Source organism: Hyla sarda, chromosome 4 (genome assembly GCF_029499605.1).
Source record: "Hyla sarda isolate aHylSar1 chromosome 4, aHylSar1.hap1, whole genome shotgun sequence".
In the NCBI taxonomy this organism is placed as follows: Eukaryota; Metazoa; Chordata; class Amphibia; order Anura; family Hylidae; genus Hyla; species Hyla sarda.
In genome coordinates this window covers 323,043,568-323,069,668 of record NC_079192.1, presented here as the reverse complement: position 1 = coordinate 323,069,668, position 26,101 = coordinate 323,043,568, and the positions used below count along the sequence as shown (strand labels likewise).

General features: G+C 40.9%; 1 protein-coding gene across 1 annotated transcript in view; it reads right to left on the bottom strand.

Annotated features, from left to right (window-relative positions):
• Positions 1 to 10,199: 10,199 nt before the first annotated feature.
• Positions 10,200 to 26,101, bottom strand: part of LOC130367473 (uncharacterized) — a 36,924-nt gene continuing 21,022 nt past the window's right edge. Inside the window, exons 8-11 of the mRNA XM_056569894.1 lie at positions 24,775 to 24,843; positions 24,363 to 24,428; positions 15,996 to 16,203; positions 10,200 to 10,321 (exon numbers count right to left, since the gene is read on the bottom strand). Of these exons, the coding sequence (XP_056425869.1) occupies positions 16,003 to 16,203; positions 24,363 to 24,428; positions 24,775 to 24,843 (336 nt within the window). The 3' untranslated portion in view covers positions 10,200 to 10,321; positions 15,996 to 16,002. The remainder of the gene's footprint in view (positions 10,322 to 15,995; positions 16,204 to 24,362; positions 24,429 to 24,774; positions 24,844 to 26,101) is intronic.

Here is a 26,101-nt window from a genome sequence, read left to right as displayed (position 1 = left end):
GCTGCTGCAAACTCCAGGCTGTGCCATTCAGCCACTATATGGTCTCCTCATCTGCAGCCAACTCCAGGCTGTGCCATTCAGCCACTATATGGTCTCCTTATCCGCCACCAACTCCAGGCTGGGCCATTCAGCCACTATATATTCTACTCATACTGCCGTCAACTCCAGGCTGTGCCATTCAGCCACTATATGGTCTCCTCATCTGCCGCCAACTCCAGGCTGTGCCATAAAGCCACTATATTGTCTCCTCATCTGCCGCCAACTCCAGGCTGTGCCATTCAGCCACTATATGATCTCCTCATCTGCTACCAACTCCAGGCTGTGCCATTCAACCACTATATGTTCTAATCATGCTGCTACCAACTCCAGGCTCTGCCATTTAGCCACTATGTGGTTTACTGATGCTGCTTGGCCTGGGACATTATGTAAGCATTTTTATGGTAGCACTAGCTACCATAAATCTTCAATTTAAATGTGAAAATTCATCTTTTAATCTTAGGGATTGTGAGGCCCTATGGTCTCCTCATGCTGCCGCCAACTCCAAGCTGGGTCATTCAGCCACTATATGGTCTCCTCTTGCCGCTGCCAATCCCAGGCTGTGTCATTCTGCCAGATTATGGTCTCCTCATGCTGCTGCCACCTCTAGGCTCTGTCATTGTGCTGCCTGGTAACTCCTTATTAGATTGGGTTGTGTGGTCATACAGTACTAGTTCAAAGTAAACACCGGGGCATTAAACTTGGGAATCTAATATAAATCTTAAATTTAAAAAAATCTATGTCATCTTTTCAAGACTCACGTCGTCGAGGTCATATTACCTGTGGAATTATCATAAGAATCCAATGAAACAGCTTGGAGCGATAACAATGAACCATAACTGATTAAATGAAACATTCGCACTTTCACATTCAGGGGGGTGCTGAGAGGCAGGGGCTGGAACAGGTGGAATCTCACCTGGTGGAGGACCGCCAGCTTGATTTTAAGATACAAGTACAAGCTTTTTCACTGCAGCCACTTCTAGCTTTATGCGCCCACTTTTCCAATGGCACAGAAGCTTAATGTGCTCCTGTCCAAGTTGCTGGTACTGCAGTCCCCCCCCCCCTTTTCAAGTGGACACTCAGAGTATGGGAGTGCGCTGGGAGGCAGGGGCTGGAACGGGTGGTAGATCACCTCGTGGTGGACCACCAGCTCGATGCTCACCAGAATGGGTAATCAAAAAAATGAAAATAAATTCAATTTAAATTTAATTTAATTAAAATTCCATATAAAATCTGCCACATCCAGATGCTCTGCGGCAGTGATTCTAAAAGTGATGCCTGTAATCTGCATTTCATACTGAATAACACCATTATTTCACTAACACACTCCCTATGCTTGTTAGGACAAAGCAGTGTTCTACACCCCTATTGAGTCTCTCTGTAGGCCAGAAATAGTCATTTTTAATAGCGAATCACCGCAAATAAATTGGGAGGGAACCACATTTTTTCGGAAAATTTGGCAAATCGGCCGAATCAAATTTTTCAAAAATTTGCTCATCTCTAGTCACTATCAATCTGATCCAAAAAGTCAAAGAATTTTACGAGCTGTGTGTCGTCACCACTCCATATCACAAAGATGTCATCTATATATCTCCACCACTTCAGCACATGGCTGAAGTTGTGGGACACATAGACCAATGTCTCTTTTAGGTCGACCATCACAATATTTGCATAAGTTGGTGCCCTATTAGATCCCATGGCTGTCCTTTTCAATTGGACATAGAATTCATTCAAACACGAAATAGTTACGAGTCAAAATAATTTCAATGAGGTATCCTGCATATACGACTTTTTCATGAATCCGCCCAAAACCAAATCAGTATATATGACCGCAGGGCTAAGGATTGATCCTGATCCGACACTATAGGGCGTCCCGAGGATCGTTCCAGGCACTTGTGGATTTTGGGGAGGGTGTATATGATGGGGGTCACAGGATGTCGAGGTACCAAAAATGTATGTAACTCTCCATCAATCATGTTGATGGCAAGTGCATGGTCAGTCAAGGTTTTAGAACATTTAGCAATCATAATTTGGGGTCAGTAGCAGTACATTTGTAAAAAGATCTGTCCATAATGACGATGGCGCCCTTCTTATCAATAGGTTTAATAACCAATTTGTCATTATGGACCAATGCTTCCGATGTATCCCTCTCAGCCTTCGACATATTTGGACGACCCGCAACATGCTATACCCTTATGTCTATCTTTCTAGATTTCTATGTCCCTGTTAACAAGATCAGAGAAGGTATCAAACGCTTGGGATGTGATCAGGGGAATAAAAACACTCCTATTACACTCCAATGTTTTAAAGATAACTCACTTGTGGCTCTCTGTTATGTAACCATTGTTTTAGATGCAAACCACACCTTCAGTTTCACATTCCTATGCAAAGAAGATAAATCCACCTGGAGTTTCAACCAATCTACCCCCATAGTTGGACAAAAGGTAACCCTCTATTGAGCTCCTAAGTCTATATCTCCAAAAGTGAATAGGAAGAAATAGTTACCAATAAGTTCTCTTCTGTGTTGTCTTCTTTGCCCCATCTCCCAAATCTTCTTATCCAGTGAGGGCAGCAAAAAGGACAAATGGAACTTCTGAATCCTCATATGTGAGCAACACTAAAGGGGCATATGTTAATACAACAGGTGGTTCCACCCCTTGCTGGATATGAAGATTTGGGAGACGGATTGAATAATGTGCATGCGCTAGCGTCAGTTTCTCTTACTAGTGTGGGACTCGATGGAACTGAATGACGTTGATGGTGACGCAGGCAGGGCACAGCTTGCTGTCCAGTGATCTTTTCCGGTCTGTTCTAATGATAATATTATAGGACCTGCACAGTAATAGTGTTTACAAACACATTGAAGAAATATAATGGGCTAATGGCTGCTTGTATTGTTGACATTCGGTGAGTGCTGAGCACCCTGACCACTAGGTGAGTGCCGATCACCCAGACTTCTATGGACATACTATGAGGTTTATTACTTACTACTTGAGTACCCAGCACTGTCCGGTTTGTCCTACCTTATCCTTGTGGGGGAGAAAAAGCAACAAAGGAGGAAGCTTTTGTCCTCATATCTCGTCCCTAACTCTTGACCTCATATGTCTTCCTCATATCCCGACCCCAAATCCCCTTCTCATATTCTGTCCTCATATTTTGTTCTCATATCTCAACCCCATATCCCATTTCCATATCCCGTCCCTATATTCTGTCCTCATATCCTGACCTCATATCACTTCCTTATATCCTGTCCCTATATCCCAACCTCATATTCCCTCCTCATATCCCGTTCTCATATCCCAATCTCATATCCTGTCTCCATATGCCATCCCCATATCCCGTCCCCATATCCCTACCTCATATCCCGTCCTTATATCCTATCTTTATATCCCGACCTCATATCCCCTCTACAAATCCCGTCCTTATATCTCTTCCTCATATCCAGTCCTCATATCCCGACCTCATATCCCATCCCCATAGCTAATCCTCATTTCTAATCCTCATATCCTGTCCTCAGCTGTGGCTGTGTTGTGGTAAAGATATTGTAATCTGAAAACAAAAGGGGTGTGGTTTAAATGTGGGCGTGTCTTTGTGAGATGGGACATGGCATGCAGGGAGAGTGTGGCTTGCCAGCCGGACTGACCAGAAGTCCTTGCAAAAACCCCATCCTTCACATATGGGGGAAGGCTAGTGGTTAATTTAACTATTATAACTAATACATGTGACCAAGTATTATCAAAATATCTCCAGTTGTTTGGAAGTTATAACATAACTTATAACATATATTTCCCATGTACTTGTATAAAACTTTAAACAAAAACCATGACTCTCACAAATGGGGATGGGTAAGGGTTAAATTACCTCTCCTATGTTTGTTGTTGACATATAAGTAACATTTGTACCAAGTTTCATGTCAATATCTTTAGCGGTTTGGAAGTGATGCTCGAACATACACACAGACATACATACACGCTGAGTTTTATATATATAGATGTACACCTTTTTAAAAACACATGCTTTGTAATACTAGTCACTCTCATTTGAGTTTCTTTTTGTAAAGTTTAGATTTTTGAGTGGACCCCCCCCCATTTGAATATGTAATTGGGGGCCTTTAAGAATGTACTGTGTTGCACATTGTTTTATGCCTGATAAAGGCTCTATTGGAGAGCTGAAGCATCGCTTATACCACAGATGTGTGAATAAACGCTAGTTTGATTCTTTACTGAAATTTTGGACAACAACTTCTGCTTTCATTCTTATGCATTTAGTACCACAGATTCTATACCTGTACTTATAGGGGTACTCCGATGCAAGTCATCTTATCCCCTATCAAAAGGATACGGGATAAGATTTTAGATTGCGGGGGTCCCGCTGCTGGGGATGCCCGCAATCTCCGGGCCGGCAGCAGCGGCATCTGGAACACGGGAGCGTGGAGCTCCCGTGTTCGTGATGTCACATCCCCTCCATTCATGCCTACGGGAGGGGGAGCGACGGCTGCATATTAGCCTCCTCCCATAGACCTGAATGGAGGGGGCGCAGCGGCTGTAGTCGCCAGTCATTCGGCATGTAGTGAAGTTCGCTCTGTGCACGGATGACTGGGGTGCTGCGCAGGTGACCGCGGGGGTCCCCAGCAGCGGGATCCCCGCAAACTAACATCTTATCCCCTATCCTTTTGATAGGGGATAAGATATTTTGCACCGGAGTACCCCTTTAAATATGTACTACTTGTTTTGTGTGGTTCGTTAGAAGGGGCTGGAGGGTTCATTCAAGTCACCTCCATTCAATTTATCCAGAGATTAGATATCTGCTCATTTCTTATATAATACCATGATATGATATATTGACTAACCATTGTTGTAAACTGATACAATTTTCTGTAATGTTAGTTTTAAGGTAACTACTAGAAATGAGCGAATCGAAGCTGACGAACCCGAATTCATTACGAATTTCATGAAATATTCGATTTGCAACGAATGCGAATATCGCCGCGATTCTATCGTATGAATCGCTTAATTAAATTCTATTTTACAGCGTTCAGTACATGGGGCAGGGGATTATTGGAGGGTGGGAAACTACGGGAGAATGAAGGTAGATGGGCGGGATGACCCTGAATCACATGCGAGATGCAGCCTATCAGCCTTCATTGACCCCTGCGATGTCACAGCCCTATATAATCGGCAGCCATCTTGCTGCTGCTCATTTCATCAATGCACTCAGAGAGAGAGAGGACGGGACTGCGTGTGTGTGAATAGCTTATACCACAGCGTACCACTGCAACTGCTAATCACATCAGCACATTTGCGGACAGACAGGAGTGCAGAGTGCTGTGCTGTTCTCACTGAGAAGGATCTTACGATATATAAACCTCCTATTCACGTTATTGAGCATTGCAGCAGAGAGGGGCAGATAGCTTTTCGTTGCCTCATACAGATCAACAAGCTGCCTGAACTTTATGAACCATCTTATCTCCTAATTTTTCAGCACAATTCTGTGCTTTTTTTGCTCCACAAATCATCTGCTGCTTATAATTGTGTGTAGACGGTATAAAAACCAGTGCACACCATTCCTAACACTCTGTAACAGAGTGCAATTTAGGGTTTAATCCCTGTTTTATTTTATTTTTTTGTGGTGCTGCACTGTTGGGTCCTGCTGCTGTTTACAAATAAGTTTTTTCAGCGGACTGTAGGGCATTTGTCTGCCCTCATACGTGCATACCACATGCCTACATCAAAGCAGTCTACTATTTTGTATCTGTAACAAGTCTAGATACAGGGAAAGTCCTGGCAAAAGTAATCACCTGCTGGTGTTTTTCAAAAATACAGATTTTTTCTGCGTATTGTTACGCATTTTTCTGCCCTCATCAGTGTATACCGCATACGTACATCCAAGTAGTGTATCATTTTGTACCTGTTAATCTGTCAAGGGCCTACATACTGTGAAAGTCCAAACAATAGTACTCACTGGCTGGCATTTTACAAAAAATACTGAGTTTTTCTGCGTATTGTTGCACATTTTTCTGCCCTCATCAGTGCATACCGCATACGCACATCCAAGTAATGTACCATTTTGTACCTGTTAATCTGTCAAAGGCCTACATACTGTGAAAGTCCAAATAATAGTACTCATTGGCTGGTGTTTTACAAAAATACAGATTTTTTTCTGTGTCTTGTTGCACATTTTTCTGCCCTCATCAGGGCATACCGCATACGTACATCCAAGTAGTGTACCATTTTGTACCTGTTAATCTGTCAAAGGCCTACATACTGTGAAAGTCCAAATAATAGTACTCATTGGCTGGTGTTTTACAAAAATACAGATTTTTTTCTGTGTCTTGTTGCACATTTTTCTGCCCTCATCAGGGCATACCGCATACGTACATCCAAGTAGTGTACCATTTTGTACCTGTTAATCTGTCAAGGGCCTACATACTGTGAAAGTCCAAACAATTGTACTCACCGTGTTTTACAAAAAAAAAAAAAAATATTCTGCGTATTGCTGCACATTTTTCTGCCCTCATCAGTGCATACCGCCATCCAAGTAGTGTAACATCTTGTACCTGTTAATCTGTCAAGGGCCTACATACTGTGAAATACATTACTTTAGAGAAGAATGTCTTTTTGTGGTCCACCGTCCTGCATTATAGAGTCTTCTGGACTCTTGGATATGCGCTTGTTCTTAAACAAAGGTACAAAAAAAACAATGGCCGGTCAGGGCAATGGAGATGTTGCGCCTACATCTCACGGCCACATGAGCCCTGTGGGGGCTTGTTAGATTAGGTCCTTTGTACCCACACGCCGGGGTCCTTGACACTAAAAGTTTGATTTAAATTTCAAATAAAAAAATAAGAGATTTCAATGGTCTCCTCATGCTGCAGCCAACTCCAGGCTGCGTCATCCAGGTAATATATAGGTAGCACCCACTGTCCTAAATCTTCTTCAGAAATGTCAGAAATTTTTGTGTTTTTTCCTAGGGATTGTGTAGTCATGGTTTGTACTCAGGCATCAGCCAACTCCAAGCTGTGTCATTCAGGCAATATATAGGTGCACCCGCTGTCCTAAATCTTCTTCAAAAATGTCAAAAATGGTTGTTTTTTCTTAGGGATTGTGAAGCCCTGGTGTGTACTCATGCTGCTTCCTACTACACTCTGTCAGCCCGTTGGTCCTCTGACAGTGTGCTACTCCGCCTCCACATCCTCCACTGTGTCTTAAGCCTCCACTGCCCGGAAAAGTCTCAGTGGCCCTTCAGCATACCATGTGTGCAGGGCACAGCGGTGTCACGCTGTTCTTCACATGGTTTGACGTGGCGAAAATCTTGGAAACAATGGTCGGTCAGGGCAATGGAGACGTTGCGCCTACATCTCACGACCACATGAGCCCTGTGGGGGCTTGTTAAATTTGGTCCTTTGTACCCACACGCTGGGGTCCGGGACACTCAAACTTCAATGAGATTTCAATGGTCTCGTCATGCAAGCCAACTCCAGGCTGCGTCATTCAGGCAATATATGGTTTACTGATGCCGTTGCTGTGCCTGATTCTGGGAAAGTCAAATGTTATCACAGGTAGCACTCGCTATCCAAAATCTTCTTCAAATTTTCAAAAATGTTTGTGTTTGTTTTGGGTGATTGTGAAGCCCTGGTGTGTACTCATGCATCAGCCAACTCCAGGCTGTGTCATTCAGTCAATATATAGGTAGCACCCGCTGTCCTAAATCTTCAAAAATTTCAATCTTTTTCAAAAATTGTGGGGGCTTGTTAGATTTGGTCCTTCGTACCCACACGCTGGGGTCCGGGACACTCAAAGTTTGATTTAAATTTCAAATAAAAAAATCAGACATTTCAATGGTCTCCTCATGCATCAGTCAACTCCAGGCTGTGTCATTCAGGCAATATATGGTTTACTGATGGCACTGCTGGGAATTTCAAATTTTCTCATAGGTAGCACCCACTATCCAAAATCTTCTTCAAAAATTTCAAAAATTGTTATGTTTTTGGGGGGACTGTGAAGCCCTGCTGTGTACTCAGCCAACTCCAGGCTGTGTCACTCAGGCAATATATGGTTTACCGCTGCTGGGTCTTGGTCTTTGAAATTCAAATTTTATCATAGGTAGCACCTGCTATCCAAAATCTTCGGTTTAAATTTCTAAATTCATCTTTTAATCTTAGGGATTGTGAAGGCCTAGTGCCTACTCATGCTGCCAATGCCTTCATGCTATGTTATTCAGCCACTCTATGGTCTCCTCATGCTGCCAACACCTCCACGCTGTGTCATTCAGCCACTATATGGTCTCCTCATGCTGCCAACACTTTCACGCTGTTTCATTCAGCCACTTTATGGTCTCCTCATGCTGCACAAAACACCTCCACACTGTGTCATTCATCCACTATATGTTGTCCTCATACTTCAGCCTCATCCAAGCTGTGTCATTCAGCCACTATATGGTGTCCTCATGCTGCCAACACCTCCACGCTGTGCCATTCAGCCACTATATGGTGTCCTCATGCTGCCAACACCTCCACGCTATGTCATTCAGTCACTATATGTTCTCCTCACACTGATGCCACCACCAGGCTCTGTCAATGTGCTGCTGTGCGATGCCGATAATCTGCATGTTATTCTGAATAACAGTATTATTTCACTAGCCCAGCACACTCCATATGCGTTTTAGAACACAGCAAAGTGTTCTATACCCCTATAGAGGCTGTATGTAGGCTAGAAATAGCCTTTTTTAATATAGATTCGCTGCGAAAAAATTCGGATCGAAACAAACTTTTTCGGAAAATTCGGCCTGAATCGAATTTTTAAAAAGTTTGCTCATCTCTAGTAACTACTAAGATAAGATTAAAATATTTTATTAATGTTCTACAGATATTCCTATCTCTTTAATAATTAATGATCATACTTGATTGGTGATTCATGTATACATATAATCATTGTGTTTATATATTCCTGTATATTTATTAATCATTACTAATAAATCTGCATATTTTAAATTTCCTGTGTATCATTGTATGATGTTGCAAAAAGGACTGGGTAAATAGCTGTGCCCAGAGACATGAATTGCATGGTTTATATTTTTGGCAATTTATCAGGTCACATATTGAATTTTGGTGACCTTATGGGTCATAAGGTCAAAATGGCATAATTACCATACTGCTATGCATTAATTGCAAAAATTTTCTTCACAGGATTTCTACATGCAGCTGGTGTCTCTATGGGAATGAGCAGATGTGGTACATAGGGAAGGCCTAGGGGGGTACATCTTCTGTTCAGTGGAGGAAACTATGTATCTATTGTGTAGTACCTATCTGCTTACTGTAAGACAACTATCTCCTGGAGGAACTTACCTACTGGGGGTATCTGCCAGCTGAGTGACAGCTATCTACCTACTGGGGGCACCTACCTCCCTAAAGTAAGCATCACCAAGAGGGGCTTTATTACCATTTGAGGGACTATGGTAAGGGATACGGCAAGGGTGATACTGAAAAACTGTGGAGACTAAGATGTTTGTCCAAAAGATTCTGTCAATGGACGGGAGAAGTCATTATGGTGGTCAGGCCCAGATGGAAAAGAAAAAGAAAAGAGCATCTTCTCTACCACCACATAGTCATGGTATGAATGTACTTTTGGACTTCTATAGTGTGTTCTCTTTAGGAAAAGTATAGCAGTATTATTCAGTCACTGTGTGGAGGTAATGGTAGTGGTCATGGTGTTGTAATATTCTTTATCCCTGGGTTACTGCTAACATTGTTCCTTTTAGTCTCGGTATACCAGGTTTGGTAAGCCACAGTATGATTATAATATGTAAGGTCTCACACACTTCTCTCACGCACATTGGCGGCAGAAACATTTGTGACTTTCCTCTGTTTTACACCACCATCACATTTCAAAAAAGTGGGTGCTGGTTAGTAGAAGGAGTGTGGCGTCCTGCAGCTTGGCAAATATAACAAAACTGACACCAGTAACTACATTAGGTAATGTCAGAGATCTACTCCAGCTCATGACTGGAGTACAGTCTAATGCACCAGGAGTGAGAAAGATGCGGCAAATTTATTAAGAAGCCTCACGTCATCCAGGTGTTTCCAATAACTTAACAAACACAATTGATGTAATGTTCAGAAAGGATTTTAATTGAAAAAGAACCAGCCACAAGTACAATCTCTTTTCTTCAGATAAGATTTTTTCATCCCAAAAGAAAAGTATGCAAATATTTTTAATGATTGATAGAGAAGCTCATTGGAGAGAAATGAAATCTTATGATTGCATGCCTTTGGGGTAATTTGAAGTACCTGTCAAAGATAAGAAGCCAAGGTTAGTAAATGAATGATGCTAGTTAATGTGTTCAAAAAAGTGTGTTACTTTGGACCTTATTGAAGATAAGCCATCTTGGGGTCTCTAGGATCTAATATTGTCCTTTCAGTTGAAAATCCCAGTTGCATGATTTAAAGGGGTATTCAGGGATTTTTATTTTATTTGACTATGCTACAGGGGCTGTAAAAGTTAGTGTGGTTCATAATATAGTGTCTGTACCTGTGGTCTTGAATTTCTTCTGTGATTTGTGCCCCTACATTTATTTTTAACAGGATACAAAATGAGTGTTGTCTCAGGTTTTCCCAAGTTGCAGTGCGGCCGAGACATTACATAGCTAGTCAGGCGTTCAGTGGGAGTCTGTCTTTGCTGCTTAAATGGGTCAAGTGACCGCTGAATGGGAGATAATTCTGCAATCATTTGCAACAGCTGGAGGACCCTGGTCAGGAAACACTGGTCTATTGCACTGAAGGAAGCAAAAGTGTGTTTCAATGGGTGTTGTGGGTGATGTATGGGAGGAAGAAAAATGACCTCACACTTACTAACAAGGGATCATAGGATTTGTAGATTGAGAGAACGAACTTCAACAGGAACTAGCCAGTTCACAAAAAGATAGCCATAGTGTTATGGTAATCTCACAACATAGCCATTTAACCCCACAACAAGCATGGATCCTTCCTTATCATGTCCATTACTGTCTGGCAGGTAGGCAGCTTTATGGCGGATAACCTCTCTAAAGGGGTATTCTGGTATGTAAAAGTTAAATGAACTATTATTCCAGGATCTATAATTTACTAATGTTATGAGCTTTACAGGGATTACGCATAAAAAAAAAAAAAAACGGTAAACAAGTACTACTAGGATAAACCATATAGAAATATTGTGGCAAATGTGAATTCGTTTCTTGACATGTTTTCAGTCTTGCCCTAAGACTACTGCGATCTGGAGACAGAGACTTGTATGGGACTTCTGGCAGAAGCGACTCCAGATCACGATAGTCTCAGGCAAGTCTCTGGATTGGAACTTGCTGGGAATTTTAAAAGGAAATCCTTCCATCGGGACCATCATTAGAGGTACAGTTTTAATTATTTCTAACAGGTTTTATTTAAGATTTAATTGATTTGTAAGGTGGGGCTAACATCACATTTTCACTTATTCCCATGCCCCCTTCATAAAAAAAAGACTAGATTGCATTAAATTACATTACATTGTGCCAGGTTGTAGAGGAGGTGCACCATTAGCTCAGGTCCAGAAAAGCCCAATGCTGACATAGGATTGTATGTTGTGACACTGAAGAACTGTAATGCAATGCTGATAGGAGGGAACAGTGCATGAGATGCTAAGAAAATCTATTGTTGGCATAAGAGAACAGTAGACCTGAGCCTGCCTACTAAGGAGTGTGCTGATGGGTATAAAGCTTAAAAAAGTGACTTTTTGTCCAAAAGAAAGCTGTGTTGTGGGTGTCCTAGCTGGGACAAAGACCAAGAGATGCAGATTAGCCAGAGCATTACCACAGTAAGGCAAGAGTGTTATCACGGAGGTAATGTTGGTGAGATGTTTAGCAAAATGTCTTGTAGACTAAGTTATTTGGGACTTTAGCCCTATGAGAAGCTACAGTGTCATGGACTGTGTAATATTTTTCCCCTTGGTGTGAGATTGATGGAAGCTGGATGTAAAAGGTGGTCCAAAGGACTCTTGGAGATTAGCCAAGGGAGTGAGATTGGTAGAAGTTAAATCAGTAGATGTGAAGATAACATTAGTCCATGTAAAAATAAAGTTACATTGAGTGGGATACTGTTACATAGTAAGTATACGATTGTATTGCTGCTATTTCAAGTTATAGGTGAAAAGTAAGTGTTCCTTTAAGACTTTGCCCCCATTGTTAATAAAGAGTTTGGACTGTGGGATCACTGAATAATAAACTGTTATACCTCTGGTTGCACAGAGATTTGGGGGACAGACACATTTGGGGTGATTGGGTGTAAATCCATGAAAAATAGAGGCCCAGCAGTAATGAAAACCCACATGACATACCATCAGCACTTAGGCAGAGGTTATTAAATATACAGCTATGAGCTAAATAATAAACACTGTAAAAACTGCCAGTGAAAACAACTTGGGGATATTAACCCCTTAAGAACACAGCCCATTTTGGCAAATTCGCCCACAGAAAATCCAGGTTCCTGTGATTGTTTCATGTACAGGACACAAATGAACATCCTGATGCTTTAAAGGGGTACTCCGGTGCTAAGTGTTCGGAACAAATTGTTCAGTCATGCCCCCTCCCATAGACTTGCATTGAGGGGGCGGCCTGTGACGTCACGAGCCCCGACACCGGCTCTAAGGGTTCAGAACAATTTTTTCCGAATGCCCAGCATCAGAGTTCCAGGGCACCAGGATGTACATTTACATCCAATGTTGTTAAGGGGTAATGAACAGTAAACTAAATTTAGTAACCAGTGCCAAGCAGCTGCTGCCGGGGCAAAAAAAAAATTAGGAAGTATCAAAACAGGCATAGATACTTATAACAAAAACAAAGTTTTGTTTTAATACAAATACAAGTGAAAACACAAGTTTAGGGGTAATCTTATCTAAGGTGGCAATATGAGACAAAAACCTACCAATTGGGAAACTTACTGGATTTATGTCTTTGGAACATGTAAGCAAGCTGGTCTAAATTCTAAACATGATATTATCCTTGCATATTAGTTATGAGCAGCTTATTTATTTTTATACTTGTAGTTGATTATTAACTCACATTTTTATACTCTCTTATTTATGCTAAGAATATATGTTAACTATGCTAACTTTACCTTCATTATGTAAAGTAACATGGTATGTATATGATTAACAGTTACTATGTACTATGCATCCAGTTTTGAACCTGGCACTTTATACCCCTATTTGTAAATGTGTATGTATATATCTTTACCATATATATTATCATAATTGTATTATAAAGGAAAGTTGTTTCTTGAAATGTTGTAGTTATTCACACTATGGGGGATATTTTTAAAACTTGTCCAGAGGAAAAGTTGCGGAGTTGCCCATAGCAATCAGACTGCTTTGAATTGCATGTTGTCTAATGCCAGATGTCTGACCAATAAAACTGACGAACTGGAGTGGTTGATGTCTGAGGAGGATTATGACATAGTGGGTATTACAGAGACTTGGTTGGACGATAGCTGTGACTGGGCAGTCAACATACAGGGTTATAATCTATTCAGCAAGGATCAGACAAAACAGAAAGGGGGAGGAGTTTATATGTAAAGTCCAGTCTGAAGGCCACACTGCAGAAGGATATTTGGGAAGGAAACGATAATGTGGGGAATCATTTTTATGAAATCTGGCCATCTGGAACCCTTTCTTCTTATTCTGATTACTATGTCAAAATATATGAATGGACAATGCAGAGATCTCTCTACTGATCTCTTTACAACTAAACCTGTAATGGAACATTCCCTAGGTCTAGTACCCCTTGGCATTCCATTTTCAAAAATTGTCCCCCTCCCTAAGACATTAGTGACATGCTTTAAATGAATATAATATACTGTATTTATCGACGTATAACACACATTTTTTAGGCTAAAATTTTTAGCCTAAAGTCTATCTGCGTGTTACACGCCAATAAGCCGCTGCAGTTCAATGATTTAAAGCGGGAGCTTTAAATCAATGAACTGCAGCAGCTTTTGCAGGTCCAGAGACCTGCCGTCGCTGGTCGCTTCTCTGCCTCTGCCTGTTCTGGGGTCCAGAGACCGCCACCGGCACTGCCCCATTGCCTCCCCCATCCCCGGTTTTATAATTACCTGTTTCCGGGGTCCGCGCTGCTTCTGACTCCAGCGTCTCCTGCGTCATTGCTATGCACTGCGCAATGACGAGTGACATCTTAAACGCGACGTCACCGTCAGTGGCCCGGCGCACAGTGACAGCTAAGGAAGCCTCCGGAGCCAGAAGCAGCGTGGACCCCGGGAACAGATAATTATAAAACCGGGGATGGGGGAGGCAATGGGGCAGTGGCGGTGGCAGTATGGTGGCAGTATTTGGATAGCCAGGGGGAGAGAAGCAGCGGCAGCAGGACTCTAGACCTCAGGAAAGGCAGGGGAGAGAAGCGGGCAGTGACGGCCTCTCTCCCCCTGCCTTTCCTGGGGGCTTCTGCGGGGTCAGAAACAGTCTCAGAAATCAGGGTATACACATGCACACACACGCACCCTCATTTTACCAAGGATATTGGTAAAATATCCTTGAAAAAATGAGGGTGCGTGTTGTAGGCCGGTGTGTGGTATACCCCGATAAATACGGTAGTTGCTGTTAATTAACCTTTATATGTTTTTCTTTATTCCGTATCCTCTCCCCAGGCCCCTTCATCCTCTCACCTCCCTGTGCCGCCTGATCCCATCACATCCTCAGGTCACCTGCAAACTATACCCACTTTTAGTTAAAATGTTTGTTAATAATTACCTTTATATGTTCAATTTTATTATGTTTACATGTTTTTTATATGGAAAATGGTAAAACTGAGGGGATTGAAACTTTTAATATGGAATGGGTTAATGGGTGTTTTTTAAACTTTTATTTCACTTTTTATTTTACATTTTGTTGGTCCCCTTAGGGGACTTCTCAGAGGAATTATTGGATTCCTCATACAGATCAATATAGTTCCATAGAACTACATTGATCTGTGTTCTCTGAGCTCAAATGATGAAGCCAGGCTCTATCAATCACAAAGCCATGGATAGTGGGGAACAAGAGATAAGCCCTCCAGCTACATCAGCATTGACAGCAGCAATCTAAAGGGTTAATACTGCATGCCGGCTATTAGTGGAGGCTTCCAGCTACAGGAATCAGTTGGGGGCGGCCTGGTATGGCGCTAACTCGAGTCCATAGCCTGCGCCATACACCCTTAATGACACATTGACATTTATACATATAAATTCCTTACCCTAAGATGTAGTAATGTCGAGCACTAATGATTAAATGACCAATAGCATTGCAAAACAATTTAGCATTCAAGGATGTATTGTATAATTAATCTGAGAAAGGTTAAACTTAATGGGTCTGTGTATTCTTTAACCTATTTTAATAAGAATGAAGTGTATGCTATTTAAAGGGTTAATCGATTGGTAAACTTTTTTTTATCAACTGGTGCCAGAAAGTTAAACAGATTTGTAAATTACTTCTATTTAAAAATCATAATCTTTCCAGTACTTATCAGCTGCTGTATGTTCCAGAGAAAGTTCTTTTCTTTTTGAATTTCCTTTCTGTCTGACCACAGTGCTCTCTGCTGACACCTTTGTCCATTTTAGAAACTGTCCAGAGTAGGAGCAATTCCCCATAGCAAACCTTTCCTGCTCCGGAGAGTTCCTAAAATGGACAGAGGTTTCACTTTCTGGCATCAGTTGATTTACAAAAAAATGTTTTTCAGGGGAGTACCCCTTTAATGGAAATCCAAGCTGGTATCTGTTTCATTTTTACTATTATAAAGAATAGGGTAATGAAAGTCATTACAAGTTAGTGTTCATCTGTGTAGCAAATCTGTGGCACTGTTTACGTAGTACATTATATAGGACAATATATATTAATCTTTATGTGTTAGGATATATGAAAATATTAATGTAAATATCGAAAATAAGTAGAAATAAAAATACATTTTATTACCTTTTGGTTAACCTCCGAAAACATTCAAAAGACCACCTCCCAAAAGACCTCCACCTACATTGGTCAAACTACTAAGAGCGCCTAAATTGGTCAAACCACCAACTAAACCAAGAGCATTTCCAAGAACTGTAGTAGTAAGACCGCTAAGGACATCTGCAATATTATCGTGAAGAGAAGATATAATGGAGGCTGGAACAGCTAACAAACCCTGGAAAAGAAAAACAGAGATGTTGCAAGGAAATATGCAATACAAATTAACCCTCTAGTTCCAAGATCTAGACAAGACAAAATGTAAAATTTTTTGTAATGGTAATTAGTCATGAGCGGCATTGGCCATATTCGAATATTCCTCCTATATTCGCGAATTTTGCCTATTTGTTATATTCGCATATGAGAATATTTGCATATTCGCGTATTAGAGGAAGAAAACAGTGAGGGGGTGGCTGCTAGGGATGTTGTTGATAACCTCTGACAAGTGTATTTGCATCATTCTAATTGGCCCACAGGTGAAAAGAAGGAATATGCGAATATTCACATATGCAAACATTCACATATGCGAATATGCGCATGTGGGAATATGCGCATATGCAAATATGTGCATATGTGGAAAAAAGTGAATATTCGTAATTTTGAATATATAGCGAATATATTCGCAATATTCGTGAATTTGCGATATTCGCTATAAAAATTCAAAATGTAGCATCCCAGTATCCGGGTTCCAGCTTCTATGTATTAAAAAGTTGTCATGGTTGAAAAACCCTTCTCAACCTGCATAAATGAGTGTATGTGGTACTGTGAGTTAAAAAAATAATTCATATTGACTAGTGCCAGAAATTTGTACAGATTTGTAAATTACTTCTATTTAAAAATCTTAAAGGGGTATTCCAGGCAAAAACTTTTATATATATAAACAACTGGCTCCAGAAAGTTAAACAGATTTGTAAATTACTTCTATAAAAAAAATCTTAATTCTTTCAGTACTTATGAGCTTCTGAAGTTAAGATTGTTCTTTTCTGTCTAAGTCCTCTCTGATGACACGTGTCTCGGGAAATGCCCAGATTAGAAGCAAATCCCCATAGCAAACCTCTTATAAACTGGGCATTTCCCGAGACAGGTGTCATCAGAGAGGACTTAAACAGAAAAGAACAACCGTAAAAGGGATTGTGCGCTGCCTTGCCTTTCGGAGCTCCGCACGCAGCATCCGGAAGTTCATCTCTCCGAACGTTGTGTGCGGGCTTCCTTGTTCGCGGCCGCCGAGCGTCACGCCTGCCCCCTCAACGAAAGTCTAAGGGAAGGTGGTGCGACCGCTGTCACGCCCCCTTCCCATAGACTTTGGTAGAGGGGGCGGGCGTGACGTCACGAAGGGGCCGGGCGTGACATCATGCCCGGCGGCCGCAAACACGGAAGCCTGCACACAGCGTTCGGAGTAATGAACTTCCAGACGCTGCGTGCGGAGCTCCGAAAGGCAGGGCAACGCACAACCCCTTTAACTTCAGAAGCTCATAAGTACAGAAAGGATTAAGATTTTTTAATAGAAGTAATTTACAAATCTGTTTAACTTTCTAGAGCCAGTTTATATATATAAAAAAGTTTTTGCCTGGAATTCCCCTTTAAGCCTTCAAGTACTTATCAGCTGCTGTATACTACAGAGGAAGTTGAGATTTCTTTTCAGTCTGACCACAGTGCTCTCTGCTGCCACCTCTGTCTCTGTCAGGAACTGTCCAGAGCAGGAGAGGTTTGCTGACATGGACTTGCATAGCTGTTTTTGTGCATTTCATTGCATTGGAATGGGGTTATCCAGAGATAGAAAAACAGAACTAATTGCTTTGAAAAAACGCTCCCTGTCTGTTTCCAGATTGGAGGGGGTATTAAAAATTGGCTTAATTCACTTTAATGCAACTGAGCTGCCGAACCCAACCTGGATACAGAGAGGGAGTGGTTTTTTTTTAATAAATTTGCTCTGTTTTCTGTTCCTGGATAACCCCTTTAATAGATTAAACTTGGGCATTACAAGAGTGTAAAGGTTAAACACTTGCATAATTCCGTGTAAAAGATGAGTGATGCATAGGTCACATGACATTTCCCATCTAGGCTTTCTATGCAGAAGTTTCTAGAACAGCTGTGGGGATAGTCCCTAGTCCAACCCTCTGTACCCAGAGGACTTGGCCTAAAAAAAAGTTTAGCCTTTACTAAACTGACACTGCGACTGACTTTTCATTCAATATATCTGCTGGGTAGGTGATTCTTACACACAGTGACCAACCATTCACAATTCTACTCAAAGCTTGAAACATTCCGCTCTGTGTTGAAAAAAAACTGTTTTATTTTATTTTTTTCTTTAAGTTCTCTCCATGTTATCCAAATGTCTGGAGTTATCTTTCCTGCACTCCACACTATGGGGACACTTACTTGACAAAAGATCGGTTGAGTTCACAAGGAAACTGGTTAGCTACACTATCCTGCCATGTGACATTACTGAAGAACTATTACTCCCAGCTAGCCTGCACTACACCTCCCTTGTGCGCTACAGTAAGGGAGTTGTCTCATTACACTCTCTTTAATATGACAATGTATGTAAATAGTACAGCATGGCTGCACATACAACCAGTTGATCTTCTTCCCTACAATGGCTGTTGCAGAAGAAAAATAGTGTTGCACTGGAGTCATGGCAGCTGTGTAATACAGAGACAACCTTCCAGAAAGAACTGTGGCTTGCTATGGAATCTCCTCAATAGCTCAAGAGACATTTCCTAAGCAGGGGACCTCCTCTGGAATATCACTAATATGGCATATGGACAGTAGTTGCCCTCTCATGTGACAATCCCTGTAACAATGTAAACACGTAGGGGGACACTTATCATTGTTTGCTTTGGTAAGCGAGTTCTGTAGTCATTTTGTTTTTGCTAGAGATGATCGAAGTTACAGTACTTCTATTCTGCACGAACCTCAAGGCTCGGCAGTTGCTGACTTTAGCCTGCATAACTAGTTCAGCTTTCAGGTGCTCTGGTGTCTGGAGCTGTATCCACCTTTTCCAGCCCACCGGAGTACCTGAAAGCTGAACTAATAATTTATGCAGGCTAAAGTCAGCAACTGCCGAGCCGCGAGGTTCGTGCAGAATCAAAATACTTTAACTTCGCTCATCTCTAGTTTTTTCTTTAGTTTTGCTTTTTTTGTGTGTGTGACATATTTATCATACTATCACAGGGAGTTGATAAATTTGGCTCACATAAGCAAAGAAACAATAAATAACTTTAAAATACAATTTTTTTTTAGCACATACAAGCAAAAACCTATAAATGACTTCAGAACACCACCTCCTCTCTTCTAAAGTCACAGCTGTGAAAAAATTTGCAAAATATACATATGTTTATACAATTTTTTATCACAGCTTCTTACTCCAAATGTACTAACCCTTTTTTTGTTAGTTTGATTTTTCTTCTCATTTCAGATCTGTGTATGTAGAGGACTACTTTACTGGATTTAGTGGACTACTTGGATGCCCAGCATTCTTTTTTTAAATATTAATAAAATGGTTAATGAAGGCTTGTGGGGCATTCCTTTTTTTTTTTTTTTTTATAGGTTTTGTTAACATGCTTTTTTTTATTTTATTTAAAGGCTTAGCAGTGGAAGTCGTCTTTTAGATGGAGTTTATTACTAAGCCGGGGATTAGCGTTAGCCTCAAAAACCGCTAGCGCTAAACCCCAATTATTACCATAGTACCCTCCGCCACAGGAGTGCCAAGAAGAGCCAGTACCAACAAGTCTGGAGTGTCAAAAATGGTGCTCCTCGGCCAAGGTGGTAACTGGCTGGCATTATTTAGGCTGGAGAGGACCAATAACAAAAGTCTTTGCTCATACTGGTAACGTTAGGCTGTTGCTGCTTGGTTGATATCTGGTTGACAAATTTTCGCCCCTAAGACACATGTGGAGGCTAATACAATTACAACAATGAACCCCTAGAAGAGTTCAAAAAAATCCTCCAGTATCATATGTCTATAATAGTCATATTATAGACATATGATACTGGAGGATTTTTTGGAACTCTTCTATGTTTTTTTTTGTTTGTTTTTGTAATTGAAAATACAGGGAACCTCACACAATGTTTTGCATAAATAATTGTAAAAAAATTGGTTCCCCCTATTTTTATTCTCAGCCAGATACCAACCAAATAGCAACAGCATGACGTTACTAGGGTAAGTACATTTATGGTGGTCTCCCCTGTGGAGAATGCCCATAAAGCAGGGTTTCCAGACAGGGTACCTCTAGTAGTTGCTAAACTACAACCCCCATAATTTTCAGGCAGCTTTTGGACCTTTTTTTAGGCACCAGGCTGTCTTGTAGAACTGTCATGTTGACAGGACTGAAATAAAGAGTACAAAGAGGGCCCCCTTTCATGCAAGTAACCGTGCATGTGCCCCAGCTGTCTTGGAGCATTTAGATGTACAATGCATTCTGAAAGTTTTCAGACACTTACATTTTTCAATTTCATTTCTGTCTGACCACAGTGCTCTCTGCTGACACCTCTGTCCATGTCAGGAACTGTCCAGAGTAGCATAGGTTTGCTATGGGAATTTGTGCCTGCTCTGGACAGTTCATGATACACACAGAAGTGTCAGCAGAGAACACTGTAGTCAGACTGAAAAGAAATTAAAAAAGAAAAGAACTTCCTCTGGTGCATACAGCAGCTGATAAGTACTGGAAGGATAATTTTTTTTATATAGAAGTAATTTACAAATTACTGTTTAACTTTCTAGCACCAGTTAAATAAAAAAATGTTTTCCACCAGAGTACCCCTTTAAGAAGGTCATTAATCAGTGCAGCACTCCACCAATGTGGACTTTATGGCAGTGTGACCAGAAAGAAACCTCAATTTAGTAAAATAACCATAAAGTTATTGCAAAAATACACCCAAATTATACTAAGATTGTGAGACCAAAGATTCTCTGGTCTGATGGATGCAAAATTGAACATTCTAGCCTCAATTCTAAGCATTATATCTGGTGGAAACCATGCGCTGCTCATCACCTGCCCAATACCATTCCTACAGTGAAGTATGGTGGTGGCAGCATCATGCTGAAGGGGTGTCTTTCACTGGCTGGGACAGGGAGATTGGTCAATGTTGAGGAAAGCTGAATGGGGAAAATTACAGAGATACTCTTAATGAAAACCTCAGACAAATTTGCAGGACTTTAGACTGGGCAATGGTCATGGAGGAGATTTATCGAAACCAATCCAGAGAAAAAGTTGCTGAGTTGCCTATACCAACCAGATTGCTTTTTTCATTAAAGGACATCTGCAGCGTGATTAACACTTATCTCCTATCCACAGGATAGGGGATAAGTGTTTTATCGCGGAGGGTCCGACCGCTGGGACCCCCTGTGATCTCCTGTACGGGGCCGCGGCTGTCCCGTGCAGGGGACGTGCCGGCTGTAGCATGATGTTGTAGCCGGCATGCCTCCTCCATACATCTCTATGGGAGAGGCGGGGAGGCAGCGTTCGTTCCTCCCCCATAGAACTGTATGGGGACAGGGAGGAGACGGGGAGGAGACGGGGCATCAACGTCGACCTCTAGGTCGACGCTACACGCCATAGCGCTCACCATGAACACTAATGGCAGCGCCCCGTTAGGGAGATCGCGGGGGGTCCCAGCTGTCGGACCCACCGCAATCAAACACTTATCCCCTATCCTGTTGTCCTTTAAAAAAAAAGGCCTCTGAAAAATGAAAGAAACAAACTGATTGGTTGCTATGAGCAACTCAGCTACTTTTCCTCTGGACAGGTTTTGATAAATCTCCCCTGATCCTAAGCACACCACCAAGAAAATACACATGGCCTAGCCAGAGCTCTGACTTGAACCAAATTAAGCATCTGAAAATGGCCTCCACCGATGGTCCCCATCCAACCTGACAGAGCTTGAGAGGATGTGCAGAGAATATTGTCAGAAAATCCCCAAATCCAGGTGTGCAAACCTTGTGGCATCATGCCCAAGGAGACTGGATGCTGTAATCGCTGCCAAATGTTCTTCAATTGCAGAGTAAATGGTCTGAATACTTATGACAGTGCAAAACACAAATGTTGTTGATTTGAGCATAAGGCTATAACATGACAAAATGTGAAAAAAAAGTGAAAGGGTCTGAAGACTTTCCAAATACACTGTATCTGTATATGCAAATGCCTTTTAAAGGGGGTGTCCAGCCTAAATTAACTTATCCCCTATCCACAGGATAGAAGATAAGTGGCCAATCCCAGGGGGTCCATCCTGATCAGTTTCTTATCCACCTGTCCTGTGTATAGGGGATAAGTTATTTTGGCAGGACAACCCCTTTAAAGGGAAACAGTCATCAGTATCACCATCACTTACCTAATTATAACAATATATCTTACCCCCAATCAGTGGTCCTGTTTGTCCACTATCTACTTTAATCTGGCAGCAGTCTAGGTGCCCAGCAGGAGCACACTGAGGTCAGCACTGCTGTCTTCCCAAGCTTGCTTGCAGCATTGCCCAGCGGAGAAGCAGCAGTGGTGATGTCAGTGTGCTCTTGCTGTGCACCAAGCCTGCCGATATATTAAAGACGTTAACAAACAAAAGAGACCATCAGGGGTAGGTATCATTATTATCAGTGTCACCCACACTACACATCTGTACCAACAAGTTAGTGTGGGTGACACTGATGACACTGAGTTTCCCTTTAAAAGATTCTCTGGCCTTCCAAAATTGATGGCCTATCAATAGGATGAGCCATCAATATAAGATTGGTAGGGGTGCTGAAAGTGGAATCCCACTGATATAATTTTGATGGACTATCCAGATTAGCTATTTGAAGGGGTCGCAGCATTTATTATGAATCATGAAAGTACCGCAGCCTCTTCAGTGTTTGCCAGCACTTGCAGTTGCATCACTACATACTATTTGTAGTGGTAGTGTAAGGTACTGCAGCGTTGTTCCATTTAAATGGGCACTATCATTAAAATAATTTTTTTGCTATTGCATTCCTTATGGTAAATGAAAAATCTTTCTAATGTACTTTGTTTAAAAAAAATGAAGTTTTCTATGTTTTATTTGTGTTTAAAAAAAGCTGCCACTAGGTGTCTCCCTATTTGTCCAGAGCACATTTCTCCTCATCTCTTGCACAGACTTTGGACTCCTGCTGGCCTAGCAGAAGTCCAAAATCAGGAAATGTAGTCTGGAGTGCTGAGGGGTGTGTGTGCAGCCTTAGCCAATTATAGCTAATCTTCCACTGAACTGCTCTGGGCTGTGTGTAGCAGAGTGAGGGAGGAAGTTCTCCTCTGTATGGCTTCAGATGATGGCACAGCCTGCTGGGTAACGCCCCTTCCCAGTCTGCGAATCTGACTGAGACTGAGCAGAAAATACAGAGCAATATCAAGGTATAAAACTAAAAAATAATAAAAACAAAGGCAGAGGGTGGTTCATCATGATAAACCACCCCTGCAGTGAAATGGGAGGATTATAAAATTTAACAAGATCATGAGAGATACTCTTACACTAAGACCCTAAGACCTAATATTCACAGTTCTATTACAAAACTAAAATAATATTCAGCCTTGTTTTGAGCTGTAAAAAAATATCCCAAAAGCAAAAAACTGCTAAAAAAAAGAACAGAAAAACAGCTGAAAATAAGGCTCATAAATAGTGTAAACATGGCATTATTGCTTTTGACAGAACTGGACAGCTTCTAAATATATATACATTATAATTGATAGCCTATACTCAGGATTGGTCATCTGATGAGTGGGGGTCCAATACTCAACACTACCCCAATCAGCTGTTTGCTAGAGCCCTGGTGTACACATACAGAGGGTATGGAACCAGAGGCAGACAGCTCTGTACAGTGTATAGAGGCCCTCTGGGTTACATCAGCTCTTCCACCCATCAGATCCTTAGGCTAGGCAATCAACGAAAAAGTGCTGAAGAACCCAGTTAACTCCTTAATGACCCAGGAAATTTAAATCTTTGCATTTTTATTTTTTCGCCTTTAATTCTAAGAGCCATAACTCCTTTAATTTATCCATCTACAGAGCAATATGAGGGCTTATTTTTTGTGTAAACATTTGTACTTTGTTAGGATACCCTTAATCTTTGCTATAAAATTTGTTTGTCCTTCCTCCCCAATAAGGATTAGGAAGGAAAAAGTCAGCTAGTAATGAAAAACTCAGCTAGTAACTAAATAAATGATATAATGCAACAGAAATAGAATAGTTCAGAATGTGGTTTTATTAAAGATCATTTTGATATAAGATTATTGTAAATCAAAGTAATAAATGACTCTTTATAAAAGGTGTGAAAAGATACTTATTGTATATAATACACACGTACATATATATGTATGTAAATGTTGGTAGCACTTACCAAAGTATTTTCTATTGTCTGTAAACTTGATTTCAGAAGAACTCCAACACTTGCCAGGAGTCCTTCCTGTAAATTATAAACAACTGTAAAACCTTGTATTTAATGTATGTATTCAAGTTTACTATAATGATATATAATGTATAAATAATGTATAAATGTAGGAAAGAGTAATTTACAAGCAAATCTGTTTCTAGTCGTAGATTTCTTGCCATTGTATAAACAAAAAAAAATAGGCATTCATAAATCTCTGGTACGGCTCACTCCTACAACATCATGTGTGACATGCGTGAATCACACATGCAATAATGTACCTCTTGTGTCTCTGCATAGTTTGCCTGTCTTTTGATGATTTTTATCTTTTCCTCTGATCCCCTACATGTCTCAAGATAAATTGTACATAACTGGATCTTACCGATAGAGTGCAAACAGATTTCACAAGAACGTCCACTTGTTCGACTGAAATGACTTCAAATGTCTTTGACTGAAATGGAAAGGTTAATTTATTGCGTAATAACTTTATCAAGCTGTTTTCAATGTAACACACATGTAAAATGCCTTAAACTGCTAAAATAACTCTCCAGACCTACAGGGTAGAATATGATGACCTCTGAACAAGCAGAGCTGTAGTGTGGATGGAAAGGGCCCAAACATGAACCAATGGATGGAGCTGCATTTTACACTTCCTTATTGTAGACACTACCCTACAGTTATATATGACAGGTCTGCTGTTATGGTACTCAGCAAAGCACTTAAGCATCGGGGAAGTGGAACTTCTTGATAATGGGAGTAACTCTTTCCAGCATCATTCTATTATGGAAAATAAAGGAGGTCTGGAACAAAAGACTCTGTTTAGGTCATCCATACATATATATATAATAAAGGCCATAGATTTGACTATTTAGGACAATTCCCTTTTTTGTAGTGATGTAAACTGTATTTTACAAAAAGGCCTTGTTCACACAGAGGAGTTTTGATACAATTATTTTTTTTTCTTTTTCAAAAGAAGAAGGGGTATATTTAAAAAAATGAATAAGGATTCAGACTGGATTTACTCCCAGCGGTTTATGTTTTGATGAGTACAAGATTTACTTTGAGTTTTTTTATATGCTTTTTTAAAATGTTGAAAACATTTAGCAATTAAAGGCGTTTACTGGTTTATAAAAAGGAATTTAGCTTGCATTCTCATCCAATTTCGCAATAGTCAGAACCTGTAATGAGATACTATTTTTAGCAATTAGCCTAATTTATTCACTATTAGTATTGTCAAATTTTTTTTTTTTACGTAAACAATATCTAAGCTTCCCAAAGGTGTCCAGCAAACTTTTGTATGTATATACATGCATTTAACAGGAATCTGTCAATTCTATTTTCTGCCTTGAGCTTAATGCACTTATAAAAAAGCAAACTGTACCTTACCTGGAGCCTATGGGGTTGCCAAAAATTACCTATTTACTAGTCAGCCAAGTGTCAAGTTGCAAACCTTCTTGTTCACCTACTTTCCTAGCCAATCTGGGCTATTTGCATCAACTAAGGAGGGGCTGGGAGGGAACTGCAAGCAAGGAAATGTGCCTAGCTGTAGCACCTTAGGAAATTGGCTCCACCTCCTTGACACTTGGCTGAGAATTAAAAAGGCAATTTTATAAGTTTGGCAACCACTATCAGCTCTAGGAAAGGTAATGTTGTAGGTCAGCTATCTCTGGTGACACTATAGACAATGAATGGAGCTGACCCACCGATCC